At 39.6% G+C, this 22,940-nt stretch overlaps 1 protein-coding gene across 1 annotated transcript in view; it reads left to right on the top strand.

Moving 5' to 3' along the window:
• Positions 1-22,496, top strand: part of LOC121510738 (inactive phospholipase D5-like) — a 72,167-nt gene extending 49,671 nt beyond the window's left edge. The window contains exons 3-10 of the mRNA XM_041788935.1: positions 4,215-4,401; positions 8,597-8,705; positions 8,907-9,034; positions 11,906-12,103; positions 16,637-16,773; positions 16,932-17,097; positions 17,191-17,281; positions 20,244-22,496. Coding sequence (XP_041644869.1) covers positions 4,215-4,401; positions 8,597-8,705; positions 8,907-9,034; positions 11,906-12,103; positions 16,637-16,773; positions 16,932-17,097; positions 17,191-17,281; positions 20,244-20,794 — 1,567 coding nt within the window. The 3' untranslated portion in view covers positions 20,795-22,496. The remainder of the gene's footprint in view (positions 1-4,214; positions 4,402-8,596; positions 8,706-8,906; positions 9,035-11,905; positions 12,104-16,636; positions 16,774-16,931; positions 17,098-17,190; positions 17,282-20,243) is intronic.
• Positions 22,497-22,940: the final 444 nt, after the last annotated feature.

Genomic DNA, 22,940 nt, shown 5'->3' with positions numbered 1-22,940 from the left:
TTATTTGCAATAATTAATCCAACAGTAAAAAAAATCAATGAAATATAAAGGGCTGCAGCCATCGGCCCAAAAGAGGGGTGGTGGATGTGGCTAACCATGCAATTGGCCATTGGACCAGCCACCACCCCTAACTAAAATTACCTAACCCAAAAGAAACTACCTATTTAATCAAGAAAAGAAAACAACGAGTAAATAGGACTACCGACGACTACAGCCAAACTAAAACAAAAAAACCCAGCAATCCAAACATGCATGGGGAAATAAAATGGACGGCAAACCAAAACATTTGGAAAAAAAAATAAATTAATTGCTAATTAACAAAAACAGAGGGTTTAACAGAACCAAACAAACCTCTTCAGGCGTTTGTCCAACACGTGTGGCATGGTGTCTGCTCTCTCTCTGCTCTGCATGCTCCCCTCCCCTGCCACCCTAAATACTCCCCTCCTCCACTCTGAGTGCTAACAGCACTCAGGTGTGCTGCAGCCACACAGGTAGAGGGAGGAGGGAGACCAGAGAGCCAGGGAGAGAGAGGGCATGCAGCACTCCAGGCCGCACATAATAGCCTGTCATTAGCTAGGACTGAGCTGCAGCAGCGCATTTGTCTGAACCAGACAACAGGTCTTATCCAAACAAGCGCAGAGAGCAACACTGAAAGTTTTCAGTCACAGAAAAATGTTTTCGCTCTACTCCCGGTCTGTTTCGGAATGACTTTCAGATCATGGCAGTGGGCTTGTCCGGTGCTGTCCACCGTTGACTGTTAGCTTGGACGTCGCAGTCGAACCGCTGCAGTTTACTCCAACCTGGACCACTGTTCTTGTTAAAAGCAGAGCAGAGAGCCATACTGACATCTTGTCTTGTGCAGAGGAGAGGTTTTTGCCCTTTTCTTGTAGTGTTGTGTCTATTTTGCGCAGTAATAGCAAAGAATACAGAGAGTGTCTTTTGTCCTCCATTCTCTAACTGCAGCTGAGTTGATATGTGTGCCAGTCTGTGTTTAACCTATCATATGTGGTAGAAAAAAGCAGCAGGGAAGGGGGATGACGTTGCTTAGGGTTCATCTCCTCACACACAGAAGGAGAAAGATGGAGAGAAAGGGCAACATGTAGCTTTTTACATTTCAGTAACCACTTAACTTTGGCTAAAAATAATAAACTACTAACAATCATGACAAATTCACTCTGCCAGAACACCTATTTCAGTCAGGCATTTCAACAGGCATCCCAGATAGTTGCGGTCAGCCATAGGTTTTAACCAAAGACTGTAGAAAGAATTGGACAAACCTCGTGTGACGTCAGTCATCTGCTTACAATAGGCGGACTAAAACGGCTCTTGAAGCCAATCTGTGGAGGCTTCCATATTGAAATCGCAGCCTCAACCGAACTTTGGATCAACCTAACAGCCCTCCCATTAAGCACGACTTCCTGTCAGCCTGCTAACTTGCATTCTGGTTGACAGAAACGGAGCCTCTGCCTGCCGAGCAATCTGTCAATCAAATGAGACGCGCCAATCAGCTTTCATCCTAAATATAATCCAAATGATAGTGGTACAAAAAAATTCACACCCCGTACAGTGGGAGCACAATAAGACACTAGCTAAAGAGACACGTTTGGTGTTTTGAATCAGGCTGTAAACCAGTTTATTTTGTGTGTCAAAACCGGCTGTTTAACAGGTTTGCAGACGGGACTTCCAGTGTTCCTGCAGCCAGCCTCAAGTGGACACTCGTGGTATAGCAATTTTTTTGCACTTCCACATCGACTTCATTTTTCAGGACTCGAGGTTGCTGCTTGGTTTTAACCTATTCTTTTTTTTTAATTTTAGAGGATCGTATTTCTCATGAGTGGGTGTGGCTACAGCTAATTTAACTGACATGCCCACACCTTCCTAGAGCAGATATTACTGCCTCATTTGTCATGATTTTGGAGCTTGAATTTTATAAACTTAGAGATGTTTTTCATATCTGAGATTTGAACTGGTGGTTCATAACACAGTGGCCTGTCATACAATATAACTTTACAGGGACTTTAAGTCTCAAGAGTAGTATGGAAAGTTCACTCCTCAGTTATTGGGCCCCTCTCATTTGGAACAAAACTACCGGTCAGGGCCTGCATGGCACACAGCCGCTTTACCTTTTGAAGCTTTCCTGTTTCATAAAGTTTGTAGATTATATTGGCTCAGGCTTAGACCAGCCCTTATTTACATGCCCTTGATTAAAAATAATGACTTCTTTTGTGAGGAAGTGGTTCTGCACTGTCTTTGATGGTATTTTATCCTCAGATTTAATCAGCTTCAGAGATGCTGCAGACATTATACCTAAGCTGTTCACCCTCACTGAACACCCTCCCTCCCCTTATATCTTCTCTTTAAATCCAGTTGGCAGGAATCAATGTTGAAGCCGGATGCAGGGAGTGTTGTGATCATTGGAGCCTGGTAATAGCCTGGTTCTGCGGCTGCAGATCTAGGCTAATTCCTATCTTTCAACAGTAATTTTCAGGCATACTGATGAGAGTCATTATTAGTAAGATGACTTCACATTACACTAAAACAGAAAAGGCAAAAAATAAAAAAAGCAATTTGTAGTCTTGAAATAAACTTAAAGGGAAATAATTTACCCTTTTAAGGCAAGTTTATGTTGGTCTCAGAGGTCCCCAAAACATGCCTGGGAAGTTAATTGCTGAAAAAATACTCCAGTATTGGATTTTTGAATGTCTAAAACCCTCTCTGTTACAGCCCTGCTCAGAACAAGCTGTTTCTGTGGCTTTTAAATAGTAATTACCTGTCTGACTTTGCCCCTGACCACACCCCTCTCAGGAAATGGATGCAGCACTCCTGATGTTACACCAGACATAGACACTTGTAGGACCTGACCGGTGTTTGAACCATCAATCTCCCAGACCCTAGTCAGCAGGGTATCCCACTGAGCTATCCAGCATCTCAGCTGGTTTCTGAGAGGATCATTAGAGGAGGGCGGAACTTTCCTCCAAGTGGTGGAGGGCAAACCAAACCTGGGGGCGGGTGCTTACCTCCCATGTGAGGTCACTAGGTGTAAAATCTGAGAGCATCTTGTTTCAGCACACATTTTCTGAAAGGTAAAGAAAGGGGGGTGGGGGGTTCTGGTACTTGAGGGGGTTGTGGACAGACTAGGGGCACATATTTGTGTTAGAAAAACCTGAAAAGTGATTTTTGCATAATATGTCCCCTTTAAAACTTAGTTTCCAACTTGTCAGAACACTAGTCGGGAAAGTCTGTAAAAAATGATTGACTTGCCACATTTCACACAGGACATGGCAAATGAATATAACTTTTCAAAAGGCTGGAAAATCTTTATGATTCATGCATGTTATAGGTATTTTTTGTTTTGAAGTCATTCAAAATATATTACTGCAGTTATTTGGAGTTTGTAATTTGTAATATGGAGTTTGACCTGGAAGTTATTTTTTAAAACTCCTTGCAAGACAGGCAAAGTAGTACCTCAGGGTTTTAGGAAATATACAGGGCAGCATCAAGCTGGAGATAAAATAGACTTAAACAAGAACAGTCACAATCTTCAAGCATGAAAGGTAATAAAATACCAGACATATTCTTTGTATCAGTCCTGGGGAAATCGAACGCTCTGAGGTGCACATGAATGAAGCGTAACATGCAAAAGATTGATTCTGTCTCTGTTTATGATTTAATAATCTACTCCCTGCTGCATGCACACTTTATTACCCCAGACTGCTGATAGTTTCATTACAATGCATCATGGGATAGCATAGGGAGTAGCGTATATGAGAAACCAACAAGAATACAGTCAAACTGAGACATTTTTCCCCAAACTAGGTGTAATTTGATCTTCTTTGCTGTCAGCTCTCCTCTTCATACCAACCTTCATTTTTTCAGCCCCTGTAAAAACAAAACCTTTTTAAGGACCATAATACTTGATGAATGTTGCCAGGAAGCCCTCATAACTCTTTTTAAGCTAACAATCCTGAGAAAGGAGACATAGGGGGAGTTAGCTCATTTGTTATGTTGTACTAAAAGGAACATTACCTCAGCTGAGCTCATAATAATTCTGCTACTAATGCAAACAGATAATTGCTTTGTGAAAGACCATGAACCTCACAATCATTTCTTCTGCATCATTCCATTAACAGGTCTCTAAGCCTTAGCCTAATGATGGGATTTTTGTAGCTTTTAATGCAGCTCCTAATTCTGCAGTCTTTCTATTCTCATTACAGGGCAGTTCTTGTTGAAAACATCCCAGATGACATCTCCTTCTTAGACAATGCTACATCCCACCTCCCCCTCTCTGTGGGTCTGTACAGCTTACTGGACAACGCTATTCGGGCTGTAGAGATTGTTTCCCCTCTGTGGCTCCTCAACTCCTCTGATTATGAATCCAGCTTTCAGCCTGCTGCCAGACAGGTAAAATCAGGGCATGCCAACAGAGACTTAACTTTGTAGGAGTTTGGGTGTCTGAACAAACTTTCAATGTGTCCAGATTTCTACAGTGTATTCAAGTAAATAAAATATGTAATGTGAACTAAGTGACTGCATAAATATTCACCTCCTTCAAGTCAGCATTTAGTAAATGAACCTTTGGTCGAGTAACCACACTGAGTCTGTGTAGATACTTGTCCATCAGGCTTGTCCATCCAGAAACTTTCATTTTACTCCATTCTTCTTTGCAAAACTGCTCAAGCTCTGTCAGAATACATGGGGATCGGGCATGAATAGAGGTCTGGACTTTTGGAACATCCACCTTGTTGTCTTTAAATCATTTCTGTGTAGTGTATGCTTCAGGTCATTGTCCAGTTGGAAAATAAATCTCTCAAGCTGTAGTTCTCTTGCAGACTGAATAAGATCGTCCTCCAGGATTTTCATTTGTGTCTGCTGCGGAGAAGCATCTCTACAACATTATACTGTCATCACCATGCTTCACAGTGAGAACAGTGTGTTTGTGGTGTTATGCAGTGTTTGGTGTCCATCAAACATAATGTCATGTCTGATGGCTAAAAAGCACCATTTTGGTCTCATCGGTCCAAAGAACTGTCTCCCACTTAACGACGGAGTCTCTCACATGCCCTTTGACAAACTTAAGATTTAATCTAATTCTTTGTCAGCAGTGTTGGGAAAGTTACTGAAAAATAGTTACTAGTTACAGTTACTAGTTACTGCTTGCAAAAAGTAACTGAGTTAGTAACTGAGTTACTGCTTTGTAAAAGTAACTTGTTACTTTGAAAGTAACTAAGGCATTACTTTTGTTGCTTCAATCCTTATTATTGTACACATCACATCCATTTGTGTTGTTGTGGCAGTGTGAGAGGAAATACCTCTAATGTTATATAACATTGTAGCCATTATCATTATGTTGGAAAGTGGTGAAACAATAGAACACAGTAGAAATAATCCTCAACTTTTGACACTGTTAAAGCATTTTACACTGTTTAAGAATTCTAAAACAGCTCTCTAAATGTCTTTCTGCATGGCGGTCCTATCTTTCGTCTTATTTTTTTTTTCCGATTATTTCTCTGAAGGCAGCGGACTATAGAGCTTATATCAGAAGCATGTCCTCAACAACATACCTTGCTATCAGTCTGTTTAGTGCTTCCTTAGCGACACACTGTGCAGCTGGTGTTGATTTTAAATCCAGCCATGGTATGTTTGGATGGAGTGGCTAGCGTGAGCTGTATCTGGGTTAGCAGTGTTTGTAGCATCCGGCTCTCTGGAAACTAATTTAACTGAAGCGTGTTGTTTAACTTGATACTTCGTGAAGTTAAAATAGCTGTTCTTGGTGGTGGAAAGGTTTACTTCCCTGTTCTTTTTCATCCTTTATCCCAAGGAAGGAAAAGTAATGCTCGTATTTCCAAGACACAGAGCTCACTCTCCAGTACTCAGCCATGATGTGTGTGGACGCTTCAGTGCCTGTGTTTGTGTGTGTCTGCAGAGTCTCTGTCACAGGATGCTGATGTGCTTACGGTCCTGTCATGTCGTCCGCTGAACCGGATGTTTACTAACCTTATCAATGTGTTGTCCGCTGTAAAAGTAACAAGTAACACGTGATTTAAATTCCCAATAACTGTAATGGCATTATTAATTTTAAAAAGAAATGCGTTACACCACTAGTTACCATAAAAGTAATGGAACACATTATAACAAGTTATTCCCAATGCTGTTTGTCAGTGAGTTTCCCTTTGCCACTATCCCATAAAGCTTTGACTGGTGAAGTACCCGGTTGTTATATACAGAGTCTCTTCCATCTCAGCTGAGGATGGCCTGATCTAGGCAGATTTATGCATGTGCCATATTCCTTCTATTTTTTGATGAGAGATTTAACTGAACTGTGGGGGAAAGTCAGTGCCTTGGAATTTGTTTTGTATCAATCCCTGGACTTATACTTTTCCTTCACCTTTTATCTGAGTTGCTTGGAGTGTTCTTTTGTCTGCATAGTGTAATGGTTGCAAGGAATACTGATTAACCAGTGTTTGGACCCTCCAGACACAGGTGTCTTACAATCACCTGAGACACATTAACTGCATTCAGGTGATCCTCATTTCACTACTTGTGAGACTACTAGCACCAAGTGGCTGGACCTCTGTTGAATTAGCCCAGACATTCCAAAGGGGCTGAGCATTTATGCAGTCACTTTTTTTTACCTAAAGTATTTTTATTTATTGACATCACCTTGTAGAAATCTGTTTTCACTTGACGTTAAGGATGGGTTTTTTTTACTTTTTGTGTCAAAAAGTCAAATTATATTGACCATGATTGATATATAGAATCAATATAAAAGGTTAAACATTCAAGGGGGCAAATACTTTTTATAGGCACTGTACATACATGTTACATCTAACTCCCAATACATGTTATGTATAACTCCATATTTGTATGTCTTGTGTGGACTTCTGTTGCAAACCAATTTGCTCCTCAGGGACAATCAAGATTTATCCTATAGTTTAGATTTTTTTTTAAGTAATAACTTGTACCTTATTTGCATTTGCTGTGAACATTGTTTGACTAAACCAAACTGTCTAATTTTAACAATAAATAATAATAATAGCTTGGACTTATATAGTGCCTTTCATGAGACCCAAGGTTGTTTTACAGAAGAGTGGAAAACAAGACAACACATGAGACAAACACTAAGTTGAGTGTATGTAGGGGGCAGGTTTAGGAGATACTGTAAGCTGGTGGTGCTTGAGGTGTTTTTTAAACATGTCCAAGGAAGGACTGTTGCAGATGTTTTCAGGAGGGGAGTTCCAGAGGATGGGGGCTGTAGTCCTTAACGCTCTGTCTCCATAGGTGGGAAGTTTGGTGGTGGGAACTGTGAGAAGGCCAGCAACTGAGGACCGGAGGCTCCGGGTTGGGGTATATGGCTGAGAAAGTTACTTATAAACAACTACCAGAGCAGAAAATAAGTCTCTATCCAACTGGACTTAAACTTACTAGTAAAGAATGAATTTACACTTTTTTCAGCATATTGAAGTGGGCTGTTCATTTTGGATTTAAGCTGAATTTGTGTTTTTGACAGTAGCCTAGAGCGGGCTGGATAGGCTATGTCCACACACACTCACAGGGCAGGGCTAATGAAAGCTTGAGGCAGTTGATTGGTAAGTAATTGCTTCTCTCTGTAGCCTCAGGGCAGAGTTGAGCTAATGGCCTGTAGCCTGCTGAAGCTCTGCTGGCGATAAAATGATTCCTCATCCACAGAAAGGGAGAGAGTTTTACACACTGGTTATCTGTGTGTGTTTTGGTAGATATTGGGATAATGTTTAAAACATTAAACTGTTTGTCATTATAAATAGAGATTGGCATCAAAATTGGTGGAGTCTTTGTTTACATACATCTGAATACATCAGCAACACTTGATTTGTTTAAACAGTTGACTTCCCCATTTAGATTTCTGAAATAGAAATTCTTTAAACTTTCTTTATAAAACGAATCTATCAATGGTTTCTCCTCATACAGGGTATGAAAAATCAGTGCTCATGCCACAAAATGCTCGACACATCATCTGGATAGTGAAATGAGGCCAATTTTACCCAATCCCTATCTCAGTAGCCACAGTCCCCCTCCAACTGTGCCTCCCTCCATTTGCAATTTTGTGACAATTGGTATGCATTTAGACAAAAACAGTCTGTAATGATGGGTTTTACCTCTGCCATTCTCTTCACAGACTTACCTGAAAAGAGTCACATTAATGTCTCATACCCTCGCATAGTGTAAAAAAAGAAAACTAGACACAGACAGAACAGAAAACACATTCATAACACTCTCATATTTTTGTATTAAACATTTTTTACTGAAACTTCAGATAATCTGTTGACAGAATTTGCAATGCTTAAAGTTAATTTGTTTGCAGAGGGTATGTAAAATGATTAGACGCAGCTCCCATCACTAAACAAACAAAACAAAAAAAAACATGTCACCCACAGATATGAATACTTGATCAAAACAAAAACTTGGCATCACAGCTGCTGACTGCACATTAAATATCTCTGGGGAATGTGACACAAAAATAGCAAATGAATGGTTGCTGATGCTGCTACAATGTAAGAAAAGAGAATCTACAGTGTGGGTTTTATTTGACAGCAGAGGTTTTGTGATGTGTCTCCCTCAGGGGAAAGCTCTGCTGTCCAAGCTGCAGGGACTGAAGGCTAAAGGGATCCAGCTGAAGATCTCCAGTGGGACGTTCAACTCCACGGAGCTCAACACTCTTGCCAATTACGGTGAGCATTTACTCCACATGTAATGTGCATTGTGTACACTGTTTGTCCTGTCTTTCCCTTCATTAGCCTTTGTGATCCTAATTACCCCATACACAGATATTTCCTTTCTTGCTTGCTTGTAAAAACCTTACATTTTTATCCATTGCTATTTTCTACCCTGCGTAAATTTCTGTTTCTTTTTTCCTCAATATTTCTTACCAGATGCTGAGATCCACTATATAAACATGACTGCGCTGACCAAAGGCCACCTCCTCTCCTCTTTCTGGGTTGTCGACAGGAGACATATCTACATTGGCAGCGGCAGCATGGACTGGAGATCTCTAGCCACAGTGGGTAACATATCACAGCACACACAGGAGCACACAAAATTCTTAATACACGTTCATATGAGGGCTTTGGCAGAGACGTGTGAAAACACAACGGAACTACTGTACAGTAAATTTGAAGTTTCATTATGAACTTAATGATAAAAACTTTTAGTAACAAACCTAAAGGTATACCATCTGTAGCTAGATTTCCACAAGCCGTTTTGCCACTGTATAGAGGGCCAGATCTACTAAGATCCCAATTTGCGTGTACTGATTTGTGTGCGCAATCTAGAATTTTGTGTTTGGAAGCGAGTCTATGGATGTAAACAAGATAGTCCATCCATCCATCCATCCATCCCAGAATGTTATTTTTAAATGCTTATTAAAACAGCATGATCATCATTGATGTGTTTAGTCTGTTTAATGGTTGCAGCATCACACAACACAGAGACACATGTCTGATTTTTCTGGAGTGTTGTGTTAGCATGCTGACAGTAGGAATATTCTGCAGGGTTCCTGCCCTTGAGCTGAATTATTATTCTGATACCAAAAGGCATCTCCAGCATCATTTTTAAGGATTGTGAAGTCCATTCACATGGCCTCACAAATGCAGGCAACAAAACAGGTTACTTTACGAGTTTTATGCTTGTTACCTACAGACAAAAATGGTCTGTTGATATATGGCGTAAACCAAAAACTACGAACATATTGTTTTATGAAGATTAGTTGCAGTGTTGAGTCCTATGTTAACTATAATCTTACTAGAAGACAAAGATTATTATGTGCACAAATATGATCAGAAACTTTACCCTTAGCCATAGAGAGCAGCAGGTTTATCCCACTCCAGAGGAGGACAGAGTGTGTTTGTTGTGTAACTTTGGAGAAACTGAGGACAGGATTCATTGTCCGTTTGACTGCCAAATTTACAATAATTTAAGGGATGTACTTGATAGAACAATGTCTTCAATAAATGCTGACTTTTTTGGTTGGGAGATTATGAAAGACTTTAGTTTTGCTTCAGAAAAGGAACTTTTTAAAGCAGACTTTATCTGCAAAGCTTGGGCTTTTTGTGCATAACACATAAATAAAGTCAGTCAATCAATCAATAATGTTGAATGACAGCCCATATCTTTACCTTTACCTCAGAGACCAGCCGCTAAGATATCTGTCTTATTATTTAGTGTAAGACTGCATACCTTAACCATGCATTAGCTTCCCTGTGTAGGATCATATTGGTTAATAATCAGCAACCTGGTATGTCAGTAAATTGTTCTAATAATTTGACCAAACATGAGGTTCTTTCCCTGAGCAAAAAAATAACAGAGAAGTGTTCTTTAACAGTAAATGGATGTGATCAGATCTGTGCTAGATTAAGCCTTTGGTGTGTAAAGAAATGTTGTCCATCTTTTACCATTGCTCCTGAAAAAAGGCACAAAATATCCAACCTTCAAAGACAGGCTAAACCCAGGTAAATAAACAAAGCCACAATCTAAAGCCCTAACATCCAGTGTATTAAAGAAAATACAAGGTAGGAAGAAAATACTGGACTGGTTTTCAGTATATGAAACATAGACTGGGTAAGCTCACCTGCACGCCGGTGTTTTCCAGGCCTGCAGCCTGGTTCGCTCTTGAAGCGCTGTGGTGGTCAGGCAGCCATGGCGTCGTTACAGGTCAATTTTAGTTCAGTTGTGTTATACTTCAAAAACGACTCATTCAAGTCCATGGCGGTGGGTTTGCTGTACAGTCCATTGACAAGATGGCTTCTTTTCGTTCTTTCAGTGGCAGCTCCCCGGTACCTGAGTCTTGTGATGTCATTTAAAGGTAACACAGTCACAGCTTCGCGTGCACTGCTGGCATGATGCACTCAAGACTGTTGGACATTCCAAAACAGCTTAACCCAATGTTTATTTCCCACATGAAAACCAGTCCAAAACAAGTTACAAAGAGAAAAGAAAGGAAGAGGAGGAACTCTATCAAGCATGCTTATCATTCCTAACAATAGAATTGGGGTATGTGAGATGGGATGGATTCAAAAACAGACAGGAGCCATCTTTTCTTTTCCTTCTTCAAAGCTGAGCTCCTTGCATGGTTGCTCAAAATGTGGTTCCCTTTGTTAGGCACCTCGCCTATCATTGGATACTGAGAGATACAGCGGGTTTTGATTTAAGAGGATAAATAGCAAGGAGCTCAAGGTGGTGATAATAAATATAAAGTTATTAGGGCTCCATTTTTTGTAATCCCTTCTGATATACTGCATCTTTCTTTATCAAAAGTGAAAACATGTTTTTAATTGTTTTCAGTCATTCATAACTGCAGGCATGACTTTTTTTTTTGTTTTGTTTTGTTTTGCGGTTTTGAAAAAGATGTGAAAAATTTCACATAACAAGAGATTGTATTTTCAGTCTTTTAAAGGTTTATGTTAAATTAGACTTTAGAGTATGGGAATCTATGCTCTATAAGAATACTTTTCTCTTGTAAGCACTGCCAGGGAGAATAAATGTGGGAGTGAAAATGAGAGTGAGGGAACCTGACTTTGTGCTTCTTGAAAATGAAAAATACAGCTGAGAGTAGAGAAGACTGTAAACAGAGGAAGCAACCACTGAAGTGTCTTTTGATTTGCTGCTGTTGCTGTGGCAAAAGGTGATGGTCTGTGATTGGATGAGATATGGACAATTTGGTCTGTCAAGCTTGTATTGGTGTAAGAATGAATAAAATATTGAAAGAGTAAAAACACAGATTCCTTGTAAAATAAATTAATGGTGTTCACAAACATGGTGTTTTTAATGAAAATGGAAATAATATATATATTTTATATGTATGTATATTTTGCAACACTTACAAAGATGTTGCTGTAAATTTCATATTCTGACACAGATTTTGTTTGTACAACAGAGGAAGGAGCTGGGTGTGTTGATGTACAACTGCAGCTGTTTGGCTCTGGACCTCCACAGAGTTTTCAGTCTCTACTGGGGGCTTCAGTACAAAGACTTCATCCCCTCCTTCTGGTCCAAGCGCCTCTTTGCCCTCTTTAACAGGGACGAACCTCTGGAGCTCACTCTCAACAGCACAAAGGCTCAAGCCTATGTCTCTGTAAGTCACAGTTCTAACATCACTTTCATCAAACATAAGCCAAAAGAAATCTGCCTTATTTCTCTTCTAGTATCATTATTATGTAGCCTTCAATGAAGGATCAGGTTCCTAAATCCTAGTGTGAAAGGAATTTTTGAATTTAAGTATAAGGTGTGTATCAAGACTTACATCCAGTATTTATTTGATTGATGCCTAGACTATAATAGTCATCTAAAATATGACACTTTTGTCATATTTACTCCTTATTGACTCTGTAACCAGCAGTTTTCATTTGTGGTACAAAGTTATACCTACAACGGTCAAGACCACCTACTCAGGAAGTTTCAATGTTAAAATAGCTTTCATAGTGCTTGCTCAAGGGATGCTAGGACATTTTATTTAGTGTAATTTAATTTGTAACAGGATATAAATAAAGACTGTCCCTTTCTGAGTCACTGTGATGAAACTGCTATTAAATCACATAACAGCTGCACTGACGTGGGCCAACTATTCAAACGCTCACTGCTTTATATCTATAAACATTATTACACAATAATAAGAATAATATTAGCTCCATTAATGAAACTTAATTTTGTAGTAAAATTAAAAAATAAGATTTAAAGGGGACATATTGTGCAAAAATCACCTTTTCAGGCTTTTCTAAAAGAAAAAAAGGGGTGGGGGTGCTGGCCTGTCCACAATCCCCTCGAGTCTCCGCCTTTCAGAAAATGTGTGTTGAAACAAGCCGTTCTCAGATTTTACATCCATGATGTCACATGGGGAGTAAGCACCCGCCCCCAGGTTTGGTTGGCCCTCCCTGCTTGGAAGAAAGTTCCACACTCCTCTCCTGATCTTCCTCTCAGCTGCCAGCTGAGATGCTGGATAGCTCCGTGGGATACCCTGCTGACTTCTGTCTGTAGGATTGATGGTTCAAAACCCCAGTCAGATCCTTAACTTTGGATAAAAGTGTCTGTAACATTGTAACATCAGGAGAGGGGTGGAGTCAGACAGCTAATTATCATTTAAAGCCACAGACACAGAAACAGCTCCTTCTGAGAATGGCTAAAACAGAGAGGTTTTCAGACATGCAAAAATCCTATAGTGGAGGGATTTTTCAGCAACAAACTTCACAGGCGTGTTTTGGGGACCTCTGAGACCAATATAAACTTGTCTTAAAAGGGTAAAATAAGGTATTGTTAGCAAAAATCTGTTTTGTTGTAGGAGATGAGTGATTCAGGCCATTATCTGGAGCAGTGTTTCTAAGTTTGTCAAGGCACAGGACCAACAACCATCTCCCTGATGAGGAATGACTTCCAATTTCTGAACATTTTTAACCACTCAAATTTATTTAATGAATGATAGACTTTGGAACTAAACTGGAACAAAACAAATGAACACAAAGGCAGGACAAAACAAACTATAATGGCATTATCACAGAAGCCCAGAAAGGACATGCATTCATACTAGAGGTGTCTTCGACTAAGGATTTTCACAGCTGAATTTGATTGGTCATTTTGCCTTTAGTTGACTAATAGTCGAACAGCGTTTCTGCTAGACTTTTTTGTCCCCAGTCAAAATGACGGCAGTCCTTAAGAATTCCGGCCATTTTGAACACTACTGGACATTTGCTTTAACATTATTTTGCGGCATTAAAAGCAGCAAAATGCATAAATCTGATATTCTGAAATGACTGCACAAAGACTTTCTCTTGGTTTTTTTTGTGTAAGTGGTTTAAAGTATCAAAATGAAAGTTGTGCGCTTTTCCTTACACACGCAGTCAGTTACACAATATAAGCCCACATTAAACTCATAAACAACAACAGTTAGCGTCACATTAGCACCGTTAGCCTGTTAGCACTTTGGCCGCTACCATGACTTAGCAGCTTACAACAGCCAAATACCATCCTCCACCGACAACAACGAAGCATCCAAACATAACTCCCCAGTGCTCTGTCAACTGGACACTGTGTTAGAACTCTACATTTCAAATGAAAAATGAGTCTTACCGTCAGCTGCTAATATCAGTCCTCATGATGATATAACTGTAACCTCTGCTAAAGCTGGAAATCCAACCATCCTGGTTTATTTGGACTAGTCCCGAAAAGACAAAAGCTCCACAGCAGATAGTCTGGTCCAGTCCTCCTCTCATTAATGGCTTATCCAAGACTATTTCTGCTAATTAGCCAGGACATCCCGAGCATTAACAACCAGCTACGTTGAAGCGAGTCAGAGCATTCATTATCAGCTCCAAGCGGTCCATGCTGTTCTGCAGGATGTGATTCTGTGTTGACTACAATCCAACTTTATCTGAGGATTGGTCATAGGTAGTTTATCGAAGTCCATTACAACCATGCCTGGCATAGGCCTACTCTCTCTATGCTGCTGCATCGGTGTTTACGATGCTCAGCTGTACACTTCCCTTTGTTTCAGCCTCTTCACTTTCACTTAGATTAAAATTCTGCTTTACAAGAAAGCACTGGTCAAACTTTCCCTGCATAGTCCCCAGCAGTACTGAGCACGCACAGAGAGATAGATTTGCTTTGACGTCATCGTGCATGCATAATTAGCCATGTGCTTGCTGTCTGAGGAGATAAACAACCCCAGCACCGCAGGACAGTAGATGTAGTAAGATTAGGCAACTTTTAGTTTATATTAACCTATTCTAGCAACATATCTTCTCCGTTACACAAAATATAATATGCAAGTATTCAGTATTTACCTATCTGGTCATTTGCATGTTTTCTGCTGAACATTTTGACCAGTTATATTTTTATCTATTAAAAAAGGGGTTTTGGACAAAGCTATTAACTTGAGTCCCCTAAATACCAGTACAGGAGTTCAAATGTGGTTTGGCCATCTGCTGTAGGGAAAGTTTGGAGCAAAAAAGGTATGCTATAACCTATTTCAAAAGTGAAGAAGAGAGGTATCAATGCAGAACAATCTGTACTCCATATAAATTCATGAGAAGAGGTTAGATCTAGAATAAGGAGCACATGTGGTATAGTAAATTTGGCCTCTTTGTTTATGTGACCTGGCAGATTGTCAAAGATGAAAGAAAAGCTTTTACTATTATTAGATACTTCCATTATTCATACCAGTGGTTCTCAACTGGTCCAGCCTCAGGACCAGCCATCAACTCGTCATTGAAAAATTGCAACCCATACTTTATTGGCTAATTGAATTTATTTGGTATAAAATTGCACCGTACAGTACAAGACGTGATGAATCAAAGAGTCAAGACAAAAGCATGTTATAAATGAATTTCATGGAATTTTTTTGCACAATTTTTGCTTCCAGGAACACATTGGTGACCCATTGAAAAGAGTTCTGAGACCCTCTTTTGGGGCCTGCCAGTTGAGAGTCAATGATCTATACCGCATAACCTGTAGCCAATCCCAACTGTCATTGGGCAAGAAGCAGATTACATCCTGGACTGGTGGCCAGTCAATCACAGGGCTGACATACAGAGACAAACAAGACGCCATGCTTGCACTTGCACCTACAGGCAATCTAGAATCATCAATCAACCTAACAAGCATGTCTTATGACTGTGGGAGGAAGACAGAGCATGCAGAGAGAATCCATGCATGTGTGCAGTAAGCCAGAAAACTCCCAAAGGAGTTGTTGTGAGGCAACAGTGCAAACTTCAAATATTCAGATTTCATCAGCAGGGACTCTAACTTTTGAAATTATGAAGGTAAATGTGTACAGCTCACTGTAGACAGTGACAGTACGAGATTGTCAAACTCTGTAGCAGCAGTGTTATGTATATGTATGTGTATATATAAAGTATATTAAGTATATATATATGTATATATATATATATATATATATATATATATATATATATACATATATATATACACATTCCAGTCAGTGAACCAATCCAGAATGGGGGAACTACTGTGTGCAAAGCAAAGTAGTTGAAAAAGCTACGAAAAAAGCTGCATGGTACTCAAAATATTTTGCCAAGGTTGACAGGTCTGCTGATCTATTTGAAAAGATTTTAGTGGGTTGATGCTGGATTTCTTTGTCCAGTCTTTCTGTTTTCTCATAATGCCAGTCTGGTGGCCTTTGTGCATTTATTTCCTTAAGAGGGTTTCTCAGGCTCCCCAAGAATTTTAGTTTATCAGCTGTTAGGCAGCCGTGGTTTAGTTCCTCGTTTTTACTCAGTGTTATTCATATTGAGAGCTTTTGGTTTGGGAATGCCCCCATTTTGTTTCAATTTGTTCCCCTCTTCCAATTATCATTCGCAATTCTAGTGGTTATCCCTTTGGGTGTAATTTTCTTTCTTGGGCCATTTTTAGGCTACTTTCAGCTATTTTTTTCCCTTTTTTTAAGCTATTGATGGACATTTTCAGCTACTTTTATGCTATTTTATGCTATTTTCAGCCATGTTTGTGCTTTTTCAGCTATTTTCAGCAGTTCTTCCACAGTTCAGCTCTTAGCATCCCACTGCAATTTAAGCTGAAATTGCAATTTTGACGTAGTAATGTTAATGATAATGATTGTTATTCTGCTGTTCTGAAGCGCTCTTTTCTGTTCTAATGACAGAGCTCTCCAGATGTTTTCATCCCCAAAGATCGCAGCAGTGATCTTGAAGCCATTTCTAGGGTCATACAGGAGGCTCGCCACTTCATATATATCTCCATCATCGACTACCTGCCCCTCCTCAGCAGCAACGCTCGCAGGTTAGCATCATCCCACTCCTGTTACAATTTCCCCTTATGGAGTGACTTGACCAGCATTTTTCATCAAAAGCTTTGATTCCTTTACTTGAGTTGAAGTGATTAGAGCGTACATTTCATTCTGGCTGTGTTCCCACATTCTTGTGTGTGTCTGTGCCAAGGTACTGGTCTCGTATCGACGGTCTTATCCGGGAGGCTCTGATCCTAAGAAAGGTCCGAGTCCGTCTGCTGATAAGTTGCTGGGAAAAGACTCATCCACTTACTTTTAACTTCATCTGGTCCCTAAGGAGTCTGTGCATGGAGCAGGCCAACTGCTCACTGGAAGCTGTAAGTACAAGGCCACTGTGTACTTTTTTTTTACCCTGTAGATACACTTTATCAATGCTCAGAGCAATAATGTGAGTGTCTGTATGTGTGCAGAAGTTCTTCAGCCCCAGAGTGCAGAGGGACGGCAGTCTCCAGGGAATAAACCATAACAGGTTTATGGTGACAGACCGGGCCATTTATTTAGGTGAGCTCATCTACTAGACTGTCATACATGCTTCTAAATGTTCCCTACATGCTCCTGCTCATTTCCTGAGGATCTCATTTTCTGTTTACTTAAAGGAAAAGTTCAGGGTTTGGAAGTTACAATTGGTTCTTTTGGAAATTAAGACAAGAAGATGGATAGCACTTCTATGTGCTTAAAGTAGGGAGCAAAGGCCAAGAGAAGATGAGCTTATCTTAGCACAAAGTCTGGAGCCTGTAGAAAACAGATAAAAACAATGTAGATACAACAACCAGCATCTAATGATCTTATTTGCTAAAGTAAGTGGCATAAATAGTTATGTAAAATCAAAGAAAAATATTCTACTCAAGCAAGAGTAACAACTTTGATTAAAATTTACTGAAGTAGAAGTAAAATTACTAGTCTAAAAAATCTACTCAAAAATCATAGTAAAAAGTAATTTATTTAATGTTTACTTCATGTACTGAGTACTAATAGTTATTTTTGACAGTAAAATGTAATTTTTCCTCATGAAAAACAAACAAGCAAACAACTATGTTGTCTGAATAAAGTCACATATTTTCTATGAACTGCTGTTTACATTAAATTTTGGAAGTAATGTGTTCACTTTGGCTCACTTCCATCTCAAACTTTTACCCCTACCCCTGATTTCCAGTGCCCCTTGTGACAGAGTTACAAAAACGGCCCTTCAAACTCCTAATAAATCATCAAAGGTCGTCGACAGCATTGACATAAATATGCACAACAAATGGTTCAAAATCGAAAGAACCATAATGCATTGAAACAACATTGAATTAAGATACTAGATTGTTAGTTTGATTTCACATCTTGATGAGGATTCACATGGCATTTTGGGATATTTACCAGTTTGGAGTGGGCCTCTGGAAAATCTTAAAGGGCCATGTAACCCTAATACTTCACCCTACCCCTCAATTCCAACAAGAACTGGACAGGCCACCCTAGTTCTAGATATGAAGGTATAAAACAAAGAAGTAGAGCAAAGCGGTAGGGACAAGGGTTTTTTTGGGACTGAGCCCTTCTCTCACTGTGCCGTTTTCTTTCTCACTAACTGACTCCATATTAAAAACTAGTGAAGAACCCCTTACGAAACCAATATAGGGCTTTTTGGCCATCAGACACAACTCTATGTTTGACAAAAACCCCACACTGTACATCACCACAAACACACCATCCCCACTTTGAAACACAGTGGTGGCAGCATCACGCTGTGGGGATGCTTCTGGGCAGCCAGCCCTGAAAGGCTTGTAAAGGCAGAGGGTAAAATGAATGTAGAAAAATACAGTAAAATCCTGGAGGGCAATCTTATACAGTCTGTAGCTGTAGCAGTCTGTGGCTGGACTTGTAAAAAGCTGTTCATGCCTGATCCCTGTGCAACCTGACAGAGCTTGAGCAGTTTTGTAAAGAAGAATAGAGTAAAATCTCAGTGTCCAGATGTGCAAGCCCGATTGAGACCTATCCACTCAGACTGAGTGCTGTGATTGCAGCCTAGGTGCATCTATTATATACTGACTGGACGGGGATAAATATCTATGCAGTTATTTATTTTAGATTACTTATTTTAATTTAGTTGATATTACTTTGTAGAAATCCTTTTTTAATTGACATTGACATGTTTTTGTTTTTTGTCAAAACAATATGGTAAGACGTTGGGCAACACTTACAATATGAAGCTTCACAAATTCTAACATGGAGATAGCTGATGGGTGAAAACATTTTGGTCTAAATCTGACAGCAAATTACAGCCTTATACCCACAGTTTTATTCAGGTGAGTGAGGCCACTTGTCAGACAAGAGTATGTGAATCCACTTTATACTCCAGGAAGCACTCAAAACATTTACATAGCACTTAGCCCCTAAAGACAACACCACAGATTGTTGTTCTTACATTACTGTCTGTTTGGATTAATCAATCAAGAAACAAGGTATTCATTAGTGACCTTAAGAAGTGCTGATAGTCATAATTTTGAAGTTCAGAAAGAGCCAAGATAGCTGTTACTACTTCATTTATGCTTAGCTAAGCTAATCATGTCAATCTCCAGCTATCATGAAAGTGTTATTGATATTACAGTTGTAATGTCCATGACATCATGTGATGTTTGGCATTGTCAGGCTGTGTCTCCAGCCTGTGGCTGTGAGTGCAGCTCCTTGATTAGAGTAATGTCACATACCTGGGCTTAGAGCGTTGAGGTTATTTAAGCTCCTGCAGTCACACATTCACTCTCTCTCTGACCTGGCCTCCACAGGTATACCACTCTTTGGTTTAGTTATGTTAGATTGGGGGCGCACTCACACTAGGCCATCCATACCGTGCCGTATTCTAACCGTGCTGAAGCCCATTTGACCCCTCCTTTGTCCCCCCCTTTGGCCCACACTCACACTGCTCAACGCATCCAATGCATCTTTGGTTTAGTTATGCTAGATTAGGTTGAGCTTTAGTTATGTTTGCACTTTACAACATTTACACACATAATCTTCATGCATGCACATCCAACACTACTGACTTTACTGACCTACATATTTCATGTTTTAAATATTTGATTTTTCCTATTTTTAAGCAACTTTAGGTAATTTGGTTTAATTTTGGCTAATTTGGCTTTTCAGACTCTTTAGTTTGGTTTAAATCAGTTTAACGGTAAACTGCCTGACTTGATTATTTGATTTGGACTAATTTGATTCAATTAGAGGAATTGTTTGATTTAAATGGTTAATTTGGTTTCATTTGAACAATAAAGATCTGAAACTTGCCATGGTATTGTCTCCCTTCTTTGTTTTGACCACCTGAGCCAGGTCATTACACAATGTATTGAAAGCAGAGCAATGGTCAGTGAATCTTATATTTTTTCTTCAAGTTTAAATCTTTTCCATAGTGGGCTCTGATATGTTTAAGTATATTTTTCACTCAAACTTAGCTAATATGTGTGTTCCTCCCTCTGTGTGCTGACAGGTAACCTTGACTGGGTGGGAAATGAGTTTGCTTTTAATGCAGGAGTTGGACTGGTCATCAGTCAGCCAGAGGGCATCGAGGAGAGGAACTCTACAGTGGTGGAGCAGCTCCGTGCTGCATTCGAAAGGGACTGGTATTCACGTTATACCCGCTCACTACAGGCCAATAAGATCCCTGTCTGCAACAAGCATCAGATGAACAGGCTGGTACCAATTAAAACCAGCCACATAGACAACGGACCTGTGCCTATCAGAACAGGTCACCACGACAACGGACCTGCACCAATGAGAAACCGTCTCAAAGATGACAGACAGAGGCCGGTTAAAACAAGGCACCATGAGGACAGACTTAGCAAAATAAGTGACCAAGAAATGGCCAATGGATTGGTGCCAGTCATGGGCGGTTACCAAGACAGAGGGCGAGTAAAACAGGGTCACCATGACAACAGACAGGTGCAAATCAAAGATAATCACCATGATAATCCGCTGTTTCCACCGAGTCAGTCTGCGGAGAGCAGTGGCAGCAGAGAGATCTACAATGGATCCCCGTGACCATGAAGCATCATGATTTCCTCAATGTTTGGAGGAGTGCCCTCTTCCAGAAACAAGAGACCTGGCCTGGACATTTGATCATGTAGCATTTTGTTATCAATACTTTGAAGAAACACTGAAGATTTTCGTAAAATGCAGTCTACAGAGCTTGACAATATGGGTGGAGGAAATAAGAAAAGAAGTAAAGGCAGGTCTGTGGTCTGGCACTTTTGATGGACTTTATAAGAATGAAACCAAAATAGTAAGGAATACTAACTCATACACTGAAATTATAACCTACTTGGCTACTTCTCTATTTTCTCTTCTTGTTGAGTTCTCCAAAGTGAACTGATAAAATCTCATTGATTGCCTAATTACTGTACGACACTTTAGCTGTTTTTGGCAGTCGTTATTTATCACCCTTTAAAAGGGAGCGGGGTTGGGAGGGTACAGGCCTACAGCACATTTAGCTACACTAGCTACATTAAGCATTACAGTCAAACCCTAGTATAATGAAAGAAGCTCACCACAGCTTTTTTTTTTTGCTGTGGCTATCTTATTGCCTCTGTACTTGGGTTGGAACTCCTGGGCCACCTGTAAATAGTTGAAAGCATCTTCAGCACTTATGTGGGGAAAATAATTTACATCACAGAATGTATTCAAGAGGTGGGTGTAGCCACCATGGCGTCAACCATTTTAACTACAGTTTGATTCCTTAGCTTTGCCATTTTGGCAGCTAATTTCTTTTATTTCAGATTATTGAGTCAGAAGTAAACATATTAAGATGAGTGTTGAGCTGGATAGGAGTGAAGCATTAGCAACAGCTAAGCCAACAGCTAACACTAGCACTAGGTGTGTTAGCAATGTGCAACAATGATTCCCTACAACTGTTATGTTAATTGAAATGCTTAGTTTGGAGGGAGCCAACAAACTTGCCTTTAAATCACAATTAACCCACCATAAGACTGAACATGTGCTTCATTAGATTATTTTATGGCAAGAAATTCTTGGTCACTGTGGTAGCATCTCGACAGTCGCAGCCTAAAATAATAACCTGTTTGTCATCTCTTTACTCCTAAAATGATTATAATAAACAAAATTAACATCATGCTGTAAAGAAAACAAAAAAACTATCAACTGGGACCATACTCTTTCAGTAAAAGGTCTACTGCACTATGAAATCAAGTGAAAGTAGAGATTTTCTTCACTGATTTTGATACAAGCAAAAGTATTTATCCTACCAATGGGGTCACCGACTGGTGGCCATTAATGATACGTTTGTAGATGGGATCCACTTATTAAATAGAAATTCATCATATCATTTGCTTGAAAATAGTAAATTAAAGCAGCAAACTTTTCTACAAAACAATTCAGCACTGATTTCTTCAGATGTTTTTCTGGGCAAAAACCAATCTTAAACATTAAACCTCTAGTGTGGGTTTTGAGCTGGATGAATAACTGGCTGAGATTTATAATAATGCTTCTTTGTGACCTTCTAAAGCAACTTTGGCCATCAGCAACACAATTCATTATTCCTGTTTTTAAGGAGGATTCACAGGATACTGTGGAAGCAGCTCCAACAACATTTAGTTACTCATTTCACTGTTAGGAAAAATCAAGTAAGGGTTTAGACAACACAGCTGACATAAGCGGGTGCATCTCAAAAAAATCTAACATCTGGAAAAAAGTTTATTTTTTTCTGTAATTCAATTCAAAAAGTTAAATTTCCATATATTCTAGATTCATCTCAGACAAAGTGAAATATTTAGGACTTTTTAAAAATTTTAATCTTGATGATTACAGCTTACACCTCACACGAATTAAAAATCTGTTATCTCAAAATATTGGAATATCACAAAGCATCAGTCCAAAAGAAGTAATTATAATGCAGAAATGTTGACCCTCTGGAGAAGTATGCCCTTTAAAGCACTCAGTAATTGTAGGAGCTCCTTTTTCATGAATTACTGCATCTATGCAACGTGGCATGGAAGCAGTCAGTCTGTGGTACTGCTGGGTTGTTATGAAGCCCAGGTTGCTCTGACAGCAGCCTTTAGCTCCTCTGTATTGTTGAGTCTGCTGTTTCTCATCTTCCTCTTTACATTTCCTCATAGATTCTCTATGGGGTTCAGGTCAGGCCAGTTGAAGTAAAAGAAAGTATCTCCATAAA

The sequence above is a fragment of the Cheilinus undulatus genome, linkage group 6 (assembly GCF_018320785.1).
Source record: "Cheilinus undulatus linkage group 6, ASM1832078v1, whole genome shotgun sequence".
NCBI lineage: Eukaryota > Metazoa > Chordata > Actinopteri > Labriformes > Labridae > Cheilinus > Cheilinus undulatus.
Note: the sequence above shows the minus strand (reverse complement) of the source record. Positions and strands in the feature narration are given on the sequence as shown.